Source organism: Trachymyrmex septentrionalis, unplaced genomic scaffold (assembly GCF_001594115.1).
Source record: "Trachymyrmex septentrionalis isolate Tsep2-gDNA-1 unplaced genomic scaffold, Tsep1.0 scaffold81, whole genome shotgun sequence".
Classification (NCBI taxonomy): Eukaryota; Metazoa; Arthropoda; class Insecta; order Hymenoptera; family Formicidae; genus Trachymyrmex; species Trachymyrmex septentrionalis.
Genome location: NW_017305997.1, coordinates 79,295 through 91,335, shown reverse-complemented (window position 1 = coordinate 91,335; position 12,041 = coordinate 79,295). Strand labels below are relative to the sequence as shown.

The 12,041-nt window shown below is 43.3% G+C and overlaps 1 protein-coding gene across 3 annotated transcripts in view; it reads right to left on the bottom strand.

The window, feature by feature from the left end:
* The window catches only part of LOC108754857 (serine/threonine-protein kinase tousled-like 1), a 184,432-nt gene that overhangs the window by 109,189 nt on the left and 63,202 nt on the right, over positions 1-12,041 (bottom strand). For all 3 annotated transcript variants that reach the window (XM_018497484.1, XM_018497486.1, XM_018497485.1), the window contains exon 2: positions 7,123-9,298. In XM_018497484.1, coding sequence (XP_018352986.1) covers positions 7,123-8,793 — 1,671 coding nt within the window. In that variant the 5' untranslated portion in view covers positions 8,794-9,298. The remainder of the gene's footprint in view (positions 1-7,122; positions 9,299-12,041) is intronic.

The window sequence follows — 12,041 nt, the reverse complement described above, 5'->3', positions numbered from 1 at the left end:
GAAGCTTTTAGAAATACTATCGACATATTCTTGAGATAAGTTTAAACTCCTTGTGCGACGGGAAAACTCACGCACTTCTCGCAACATCATTTGTAATAATTCTCCTCGTATCTCGCTATTCGCGCCCGATCAGCAAAGAACTCTGTCCTATTCTATACGTGCTTCCAACATCGCGCGCTCTGTCCAGATGCGTGGCACGTAAAGAAATCAAGCGAAGATAATTCCTACACGGAGATATTATGTTGTGATATACACCCGACTGCCGAAGTATTACTCACCCCAAACGTGTACGTGTGCGTCTCGTATTTACGAAAGCAATGAATACGGGATGCGGGATCAATTCAAACGACGGATTAAACGCGTTCGAGATCGGGGTCGTAAGAAGGAAGAGAAGAACTCGATAGGGCATAGTTATACTTCTAAGGGCGTTCGTTGAACATTGGAATTTTCTCACACCTTGTCGTAACCAAATTTTTGAAAACAACCAATTTTTTTCTACTTTGGCCGAATTCAGAATTTAAATTTGCAACATCGATCATGTTGCGCGCAGGGCAAAAATGGTTTTGCTAAAGTATTGAAAAATTCAGCTAGATCTGAAAATAATTTTTTTAATTTTGTTGGACCATCAAAATATTATAATTATGTGGAATACTCAAGAATAAAGCGAGTTTTTGCAATACCATTTATCCGAATACGATGAACGCGCTAAGGTCAGGTAATCTTCTTAACTACTCAAGAAAAAGATAACGTGACTTTAGCGTTTACCGTCTCTGGTTATTGCAAAAACTCCCTAATGAGTAAAGCTTGAAACACAGTCTTATGCATAATGCATAAAATGTAAGAGACTCAAGCAATTAGAAGCTTTCCTTTTCATGAAATGAATAAAGGTCATCACACACAAAATGACATAAGCTGTATAAGGCTGAACTAATAAAAAAAAAATCCGACATAAAGACGTCACTGAATTTACATAAGATGCTCATTGGCTATAGTTAGTACAATAGTTTATGGCATTTTGTATGTGACGATTTTGTATGTCCTATCTCTGATTATTTAATAGTTATTTGTCATATTTTATGCATTATGAATTATGCAAAGATCTGTGTTCCAGACTTAACAGCAGTCATCATGAGTCCTACATAATCATTTTAATCCAACGAAATTAAACAGTTGAAATATAAAATAAGTTCAAATGAAACAAATGAAATTAAAACTAAAAAAGCCTCTAAAAGTAGGATATTGTTGCGGAAAAATATTTATTGTAAACACAATGAAACACAATTAAATGTTTCGATTAGGAAACCTCTTTAATAACTCATATTAAATCGGTGAAGTAAAGTTTTACGTAGTTGTGACAAAGTACGATATACAAATACGATATTAAGCAAGATTACAAAATTGTTTGGTCGTTGTAAAAAGAAACGTGGGTAAATTTAAGTGAAAGAACATCAAAGTTTTAATCAAACTTCATCGTATCCAGGGATTGTCCAAAATGTGAATTTAATATTTCCATTAAAAAAATTTCCGTAATATTATCAACCAAATTATTTTCAAATCTGTATGTAAGTCTAGCTTAAGTTTTGAAATATTTCTGCAAAACCATAAATATTCGTGCGCACAAAACTAATCGCATTGGAAAATATATTCAGCGTAATAACACGGACGGAGTGTTATTTTTCGGCGAACCGGTTTGTTCTATTTCCAACGTGGTGTTACACGATTATTTCCTCTCTGCACCTTGCACGTGTCTGTACGACATACGGCAGCCGCATACCTGATGATACGCTCTTTTCTCCCGTCGTACTCGTAGTCATTGCCACTTCTGTCGCCGGTCTTTCGCGCGCATCACCGTGAGTCGTCTAACCGCGCGTCAACTCTACGTCTCACGTACGCGATACGTAATTTGCCCCGACCAGTCGACGAAACTGCGCGCGAGGAAAATTATAGAAATTGCAAGGGAATTTCTTTCAATGTCGCGATACGCTATTTAATTAGAAACTTCTCCGAGAGAAACTCTTTCGCTTATTCAAAATTCCCATATCCTTTTCTTACGCACGCGTTTCTACCAGTGCAGATTAACTTTAATCTCCTTCCAACTCGCTCTTCATCCCTTCCTAGCTCTTGTAACTGGAAAAAGATGAAGAGCAAGTGCAGATTCGAGATTAAAGTTAATCTACATTGCTGGAAACAGGTTTTAAGGCATTTTGATTATCACAGCGTTACTTGGACTCGCGTTTTAAAGATCGAAAAAAAAAAAAAGAGGATATCGTGCGTTTAGATTTCCGTTCTTTTCACGGCGCGCGTCCAGTTACGCCACCAGTTTGTGTAATTCTGTGAAATCTCTTCACGGTCATATCCGCGACTCTCATTTCACCATGCGCGAAATCATATAAATTTAACGTCACGTTCTCCGGCCGCGTATAAATATCACTGATAATTTTCCGTCCTCCGTAGACGGCCGTAATCTGCATGCCTTTCGACGACAGTGAAAATGCACACGTCTGAACCGGATGCGTAGGTTACGCGTCCCTGACCTAGGACGTTTCGATTTTATAGAGCTAAAAGAGCCGGCAACACGCGTCCCGACCGTGAGAAGTGCTAAAATACCCATCTGAGAGATTCATATAACAATAATTTTCATGGTTATCGTCATTACGTTTCGTGGAACGATGATCCTCTTACATAATCGGAGGATGAGAAACGAGAGAACCGTATGGGAAATTTACATAATAGTGCATTAACGGTCCAGTGTCAAATTTGTAGTCATTTGTAGTCATAAAGGGACATTCGATTCTCAGATCGGAATTACATTCAGCCTCCTGATACAATTACAGCGTCTCCAATGTCCCCACATTCGTCAATATTCCGAAAAAATATTCAGAAACACACACGGTAATCCCGGCGGGTATAACTCTAACGTTCACTAATAGCATTCGAGAGGTTGAAACGCACGGTTGAAATAGTACGACTAATAGGTAAGCGCGGCCGTAAACAAATCTGCGGATATACGGTCGTCGTATTTATACGGATGAAACCATCGTGCGAGGAACGTGCGCGCTCTGAAAACGTACGATAGAGAAAGGAAACAAGGGCTGAGGGAAAGAGAAAAAAAGAGGAGCGAAGCAAGCAGTGGCGAGAGCCAAAACGCCTGGAGAGGTGCTCCTCCGTTGAACGCGCGGTGTTTAAAATCAAACGGAAACCCAGTTTAAGTCCCAGTCTACCTCTCCAGCGTTCACTAATAATAGAGCAGATACTGGAAGGTTAGAAATACGACTTCCTCTCCCTTTGGCACGCCGCGCCGCGTGTGCCCCGCGTCCTAAAAATAACGAACGGACGTTCGACACACGCTCATCGGAGCGAGGAAAGAAAGGGCGAGGATGAGGCCGCAGGGCGGCTGTCCAATTGAAAGTAGGGGGTAGGTACCCCCCCCCCCCCCCCCCGCGCACCAGCACGTGCTCCCACTTATCCCCGGCGATAAGCCGTCGGATTTGTACGTGCGTGCGCGTATACGATGAACAACGACCCGGAAAGCGTGTGAACTTGTAACCCGGTATCGCTGGTTTCAACCTCGATGACCAGTTCGAAGTTCGAATGAACGGAAGATGACCGGGGATCTTGAGGGCGGCGATCGTGTTTGGTCTGCGATATACCTACAGCAGGCCTGTCCAGTTGTTTGAGCTCCGAAGCCGAAAAGCACAGCCGCTGACGTAAGAAAATCAATATAGGTAAGATTTCAAAGACTGTAAAGTTTACAATCTATGAAATCTTATTCACATTAGATTTTTTTGCTTCGGCGCTCAAATTGGACAGGTCTGATCTATAGTGTATATAATTCTCATCTCTTTCCAATTCTAGCATTAGAAAAAGATGGGGAATAAGTTATAAATCTCAATTAAAAGTAAAGCACGAGTTGTGAAACTGAGCCGGTATATTCATAGTCAATTCTTATATTCAAGACGTCTTAAGTTCAGTCTTGAGATGTCACGAACCAATCAGAGGGCCGCAGTAACGTCTTAAGACACGACTTAAAACGGTCTTGAAATAAGAACTTTAAATATAAGATCCGACTATAAATATCGATCTATATATAAATTAATAATATCTAGACGAGTTTTTCGTTAAATTATCTTCGATTTCGCGCGCGCGCATACACACACACACACACACACAGGTCTTTGAAAGTTATGCATGTACGTGCATTTTTTTTTCCTTTGCCCTTCCGCACGAGTGCGTAGCTTTACCGCATATTTGCTTGGATTCAATTGAGCAAATAGAGAAACGTGGCTCTTCGTTTGTGAGGCCTTCCTCGGGTCATAGGATCGATACCGGTCGGAGGTTTGTGATGCGGACGGTGTTGTGATGCGCATTACAATTCTATTCGTAGGAGACCCTACACTATCGATTACGCACAGAAGTGGCTACATGTCGATGAACTCGATCTGTACATAGGACATCGCATTTCGAGATATAGTACCAGCATATACATTGTATTGCCGTTTTGCATGTCGAGCTCGACTAAATTAGAGACTCGATAGAACTGGATCTCGTATAACTGCAACTACCCTTTTTCACCAACGAACGCGGATAAAATCTTATTTTCTGTGTAATTCTAAATAAAAAACTTGAATAAAATTCAAATGAAAGCACGAAATAATAGCTAGATTTTACGTTAACGAACCGAGGTTCTAATACTCAGGTTTTAATACTAAAAATTATATGGCAAATATTCGAAATATACAATACGTTTCAGTCTCTACCATTTTTAATGTAAAAATTATCAAATGTCAGTTAAATATACAAATCGGTAAACTATTGAATATCAATTATAGATATAAAAATTAATGAGTTTTTAATAAAACTTCAACTTTTTGTTTCCAGCTCTATCATTAAGATATTTAACTAAAAATTATGTAGCTGATCTGACTTGCGATTGTATCCAATTTGAATGCAGCAAAATTTAATTTCGTGCATTATTCTTATCGTATGACGTGTATCACGCTCGAAATGCTCCTGGTTATTCGCAATAATCACGCGATCGTAAGATGTCGAGGATAAGTGCACACCGTCTCTGCATTCACCTATTCCGTCTGTCACCGCATAATACACGACGCGAATTCTTGTCCAACGATTGCTGATCAATGTAATCGCGTTGCCTTTCACGCAAGATAAGAGCTCGATGGAATCTCCCAATAAACCGCGTTTATCGCGCGACATCGCGATCTTCGATGCTACTTCGCGAATCTCTCAGCTTCGAAAGTTATCGGTCGAAAGTTTAACAATAAATTTAGCAATATTCAAACAATTCCGACGATTTCTTATCCCGTTAGAAAGAATCCCTAAATTTCTTTTACAAAATTTTGTATCTGTGTGATAATACAATCTAGATAATACAATACAATAAATTATACACGTCGAAGCACGGAGGCCGTGCGAGTCTTACCTTGGGATCATGAAAATTAATTTATAAGACAGGTAAGATGCTACTTTATGAAGCCACCCGCTCTTGATTAAACTCTTCGACTCGTCTTTCTCCGATCGAACTCTCTGCTAACTACGGCGTGTTTCCACGAAGCGGGGAATCCCGTCGTCGTCTCTATCGAATTGTGCTTTACCGATCACGCAAACGGTCGTAAAAGCGGGATCCTGACAGAGGCGTTACGATCGGTCGTTTCGGCGTGGCGAACGGCGCGAAACGTGGGTTAAAGGCGAGTTAATGGCGAGTCGTCCGGCAAAGAAATACGTCGACGCGACCGGATAGTCGAGGATAGTCGAGGATAGTCGATTCTCCTTCCTTCTCTCTGGGGGAGATTTTTCTGACGACCTTCTCGCGACCGGACGTCTATCTTCGCGCGATCGCGGAGTCGTGGCGCACGCCGGGGTGAAAGTTACTCGCCGCGACATAAACATCCTGGATAACGATTACGATAAAATTCAACGAGCCGGCCAATTCCCTGTCCAGGCGAAATGCCGTGTCGCTTATTCGGTTTCTCCTTCAGACGTATCGATTTCTTTCAGGGGGAATTCCGCTAAATATCCGAACAAGTATTTCCTTACTTTATAGTCTTTAACGTTAGATATCTCAACGATATTAAGCCGCAAATTAAATTTCTGTTAAAGTCAGATTCGTTGAAATTACACCAAAAAATAACATTTCTCGTTGCTCGTTCATGTTTTACGTAATTTCATAACCGTATACATATGTACCGGTATTTTCGTTAAAAGAAAATCGACTTGAAATTGTACGAAAGAGTCGTAAGCAAAATTTCTTACGTACATATATAACTTACATACACATATATATAATATATAAGAAAAATATTATTCTATTACTAAGAAAAGTGATTATATTCGATTTACTTTCTTCCTTTAAGTAACGGTTCTCTCTAACAAAGAATATTTTCTTGATAGTAATCTTAAAATATACTTATTAGAAATTGTATAAAACCCATTATTGTGTATTAAAACAAGAATTTACTTTTTTTTTAAAGAAATTATAAAATTGATGAAAAAAGCGATTTCATATAATAAGCAAATCTAATTTTAATTTAATCTTCAGTATTATCTTGAATATACAGTATCTTCTTGAAATATTAAACTTACTAGGATTCAGAATATATTTTGAATAAATTTTGTGAGCATGTATGAATGTACTTTTGAAATACAGAATATATTTTGAAACAAATAAATATTATTTGTGTACAGTATGTATTTTTCCGTATGTATATTCACAGCTTTATTTCATACTGATAATATATCTTCCAACGATGCAAACGTCTAAGAACTATATCTAAAAAGGATGTCAGAATTCAATAATCCCTCATTAAAATTGACTATTAAAATGTGAACTTTACCGCTTTACTTAAGAATAAATGTATGTGTAAAAGGGTATGCGTACGAACGAGATTGGCTCGGAGACGAGCTGTACGTTCGTACGTGTAACGAATCGGCCAGACGGGGGGACGGCGACCTGCGTCCAACGCGATCCTTTGTCAAAGTCCCTTAATCATAGCCTCATTTCTCAAGCGGAATCTCCCGCGGATCTCCGAGCGTGGAGTACGCGGCGTGACGAACGACTCAATTATTGTCCGGCGCACCTCCCTCGAGGGGGACGACTTGACTTACCTCTTCCACAAGAGATCTCTGCATATTGGTCCAGCATAGTTTGCACGGGCACACGTCCTTACTCGGCTCCTTCGGGTTCTCATTCCGTTCGCGGTCCCGCGCACCGTTACCGGCGGCCTGATGTGGCGGCGGCGGCGGCGGCGGCACCGGCGGCGGCAGCGGACTGGTGGCCACTTCGAGGCTGTCCGAGCTCGAGTTGTGGCGTCGCGGCGGCGTAATGTTGCTGCTAATATGGCTGACGTTCGCCTGCTGGCAGCTCGCCTGCCTAACCTCGCACGACCTGCCGTGCTCGTTGCCGCATTTGACGGCGTGCGACGGGGACATGTACAGATTCAACATGCACTTGTTGCTCGGCTGCTGCGGCTGCGGCCGCAGGAAGTCGTCCAGAAGATAAAAGCTTTGCGCGCGGCTCGATCGCGCGGCGGAGGTCGTGGGGAGGCCGCGAGTCTCCACAGCGCTCTGTTCCGCAGCTCTGCAATGATCGCGTCCTTCTCTAATGCCCCTGCATTGCTCGGGATCGTCCAGCTGATGATGTCGGTTACGCTGCGTAGCGTGTCTCTCGTCGAGCTCGAGTGTCGGTTCGCTATCTTGGTACAACCTGCGGCTGACCTTCGACTTGCTAGCAATTTGACCAAACTCTCCGTTCTCCCGGTAAACGTCTCTACTGGCACGGGATACTCGTGCGGAGTAGGATGTCGGTTGTTGGTAGCGCGTCTTACAGCTCGACCCTCGCGATTCCTCGCGGAAGTGATCGCTCTCGATCATGGACACGCTCATGTTATGAGACAGGGAATTCTGGCTGACGTGAGAGCTACCGCTAGCTGCTCCGACGGGAGTCCTTAAAAGTGCGCCAAGGGATCGCCATTTCCGATCCTGTTGGTTCGTCGACGTGGATGAAACCGAGGATCTGTTCCACTTCCTCTCGTTCGACGGTGACGTCAACAGGCTGTTACCCACGGACCACTTCCGTTCGTTCGTAGGCGACGTCATCGAGGACGGCCACTTTCTCTCGTTCGAGGGCGACGCCATCGAAGTACCCGACCACTTCCGCTCCGAGGACGGTGCGCTGATAGCGGCAGTGGCACCGGCAGTTGCATTTAGCTGTTCCTCCCGTTGTCGGGCCTTCCACCAGGACGATGTCGAAGTGAAAAGGATTAACGCGCCCCGTAATGGATTCTGGTTCTTGGCGGCCGTTCCCTTCGGCGAGAGGTCTCGGTGATCCTTGACTTTCAACGGGCAGTCCCTGAAATTCGAATCGCATTCTCGGTCGCTAAACGCAGCGGCGTCGCGCTGTTCCCTCAGGGCGTTCTTCGCGGCCGCCACCTCCTCCTCGTGATACAAGGTTGCATTCGTGCTGCGCAACCGTGGTCGGATCCGCACGAAGCCGTAATCGTTGCCGTCCTGAAGGACGGGATCAAACGGTTCGCGGGACTGTTGCTGGTGATGCTGCAGGAGGGAGCAATGCGCGGCCGCCGCAGCCGCAGCTGCCGCCGCCTGGCCGCTGGACGTGTACTGATGATGACCGTTGCTCAGTTGTAGACTCGGCTGTTGCAGCAATGTTGAGGTCCTCGCGCGATGACCCTCGCCGGCGGTGCCGCGTTGCAAGCACGAGAAGCTCGCCGAGTGCCGCAAGCTCGAGGGCGTGTTGCCCGGCTGACTCACGCCCAACATGTCGCCACCTTTTATTTTCAGTCTTTGATCTCTCGAGGGAGAGAGAACGTGTGTGTGTGTGTGTGCGTGTGTGTGTATTAATATAAGCGTGTTCGTGTATACGTGATGAAGGCAGGACTGACACGAAGAGGGACTGGCAGGAAGGGGGGCAGTTAGCGAGGAGCAAAAGCTAAGATCGACCAAGGAACGGTTCAGTGGACGAAGCGGCAATCTAGCTCGTCATTACTCCTGGCAGTGTTTTTATCAGTCTCGCGATAACATCCGGCGTGTTCTCTCGCGAGTAAGCAAAGAGGAATCTCTCTCTCTCTCTCTCTCTCTCTCTCCTTCTTTCTTCTACGCTGACCTGTTCTTCCCTCGGTCAATTCCTCCTCCCTGTATCGCGCGCATCATCATCGTCGTCGTCTTGACTTGAAATTCGTGCGGTTCGCTCTCGTTGAAAAGCCCTCACATGGGCTACATCCTCGTCGTTACCAAATGAACGCGGTGCCTATAGATGATATGAGATCTGTAACAGAAAGTAGGAACAGGGTAGGGAATGGCAACTCAAAAGAAAAATGGCTACGATGAAACGAAGCGTCCGTCGATGGCGCATTCGTGAAAAATCAAAGTGCTCGATGAAGTGAATTAGGCGGCGTTGCGAGGGGGAGGGGCAGGGAGAGAATGATTTTACAGTCATGACTCGCGAGAAACGTGGGTGAACGCGACGATTATTCCTAGGTGCGATGATTATTCCTAGAATTGGCTGTTGAAACTCCAAACGAGTTGATTTGTCGGAGGGATCGGCGAGAGTTGAAGGTCAGTTTCTGCGGCCAGTGTTCGAGGCACGGTATCGGGATAGCTATCGAGGTGTTCTCTATGAAAGTTTGCCGCGTTTCTACGACAATGCGCGAACAACGAGGTGGAACAAGCATTTTCTCGGAAATCTGAGCGGAGTTCTAAGCAGCAGTGCACCGTGCTAGATATACGATCGATGTATAATTAATGTATACGATTAAGGGGGATAAATTTAACGTTGATGTAAGATGTATTGATATCGGATAAAACTTACAAGTAGAATGTTAATCAAAGATTTCTTAAGAGACATTTATATAAATAAACAGAAGAATATTTTCAAATACTTAAATCTACTCATCTCTCTCTAAATTTATACATACGTTACTAAATATGTTTAATTCAATATACTTCCCGTGTCAACTGTGTGACAAAGTACATTACAAGCGTAGTTCTATTTCTCTACTAAAATATGATACTAGGAAATTAGATGATAAATGTGAGGGTAAATGTAAATAGAAGTACAGAACTAGAGCGTATCGCGTCCGGATGCAAATACGGATGTTTGTTTGCTGTTTGATTACATATACTTTTGCCAAGTATGTAATGGTTGTACGTTGCTGAAATTGCAACACGGCGTAACAAATGTAACAATAACAGAATTTTCATTGAAACTTCGTCAATAAGCATCGCGCCAATGACACATGATTAATGAAACAAAACGGTAACAAGTTTTAATACAATGATTAAAAATCAATGATGTATCGGCATGCTGCTCGATGTAGAATCAATGCAACGTATCAGAAAAAAAGCTGTGGGAGGGGGAGAAAAGAGAGGTCGAGATTCACAGAACTATTTCAAACAAGGATGAAGGGAAAAGGTTCACTTCAAAATTAAAGGCATCCTCTTTTTTAAGTCTGCAGGATTGACACAATTATTTCCTAATTAGCGCAGACCGGACCGTCGTTGACGTAATTAGCATTTGTAAAGAACGTCTGGCGACTGATTAAAAAGATCCGGTGTATTTAATCCGGCGCAACAACAATGGTTAAAAATCGATTTGAAAGTGAGGAAAGAAGTACATGTTGCACAAAACTTTCGTATTTCATTAAACAAGTTGGCGTCTCTAAGTATCAGCGGAATTACTGGAGACAAACGTTAACTCGGTAGCCGTCACTGCTCTCTTTTTACGTAAATGATCACCTGAGTGTTGTTACTTTACATCCAATTAAAATCATTATTATTAACAACGTATTGTATATTATTGTTTGTATTTTCGGTATTGTTTCTATAACTATTTAAGAGCATTATAGATATAGGATTTAACCACAATTTCTGAACAAATAGAAACCAAACGAATATTAAATAGAATAAACACACTAAGCGTTTGCGAGCGCTTGAGCTTATTGTGACGATATTTGTAAAAGAATAAAGATTTTATTAATATAATATTTATTTATTACGGATTTTTGAATTGCATTTATAAAGGTTCGTAAAGAACAGTGGTTAAAAAAAAAATATGTTAAATAACATCCATTTAACAATAATTAAAACAATATTTGACAACGTTTCACACTTTTTCACAACTGAGATGTAAAAATATCCCAGGTGACTATTCCCAGATTAAGAAAGCTGCGAGAAGACTGCAACATCGTCGTGGTAGATCAGCCACATATCTTAATTAAGTTCCTCGCAAACCACGAGGCTGCGTTCGCTTTGTCGATATGTCGTCACACGATATATCCGAGGCAAGGCTTGATCCACTCGTATGTGAATTTTAAGCAATTATCCACGTCGCAACAATAATAGTGCGTAATACATCCGGCGACTCCGCAACACCCTATAGGTACGGCGACGCGATCGAAATGGAATCCACTCGCTCGTGCTAAGTTCTACGAGTATATGAAGCAAGTTACACACCGCTCCCCAGGATTTCTCTAGCTTTGTAGCAATGATCTAACGCGGCCGTCTACTACGTGTCTGTACGTATGTAGGTGCGCAAAACAGTGAAAGGTTTTTCAAGGCGGGAAAAAGCAAGTGACACCTACACATCGACACGACACGACACGACAGCGGCTGCGACGTGCGCGATGCGAAAAGGCAAGGCCGTTCGCGCGCGGATAAAAGTTCGCGCGCGCGTTTCTTGCGAAATCGATCCCCGCGAGCCGCCTGTCGCAACAATAATGACGTGTAATGGAACAGCCGCGGATCAGCGCGCGCAAAGACCGTCAATTTCGCGCGCCGCCAATTAGATATCGGACATTTGCCGGTCAATCGATCGTTTTTCCGCGCACGATTACCCATCGGTCTCGAAGCGAACTTGTTCGCGCCACTCGCCTCTTGGCTTCACACCACGGGATCCTTTCCTTTCGATGCAATCTCTCTGTCCTTGAGATCGACATTTCTCGGGCACCTCACCTATACGGATCGCATCACGTTCTTCTTTTTCCCCCGAGAATACGCGTAGCGTAATTTAT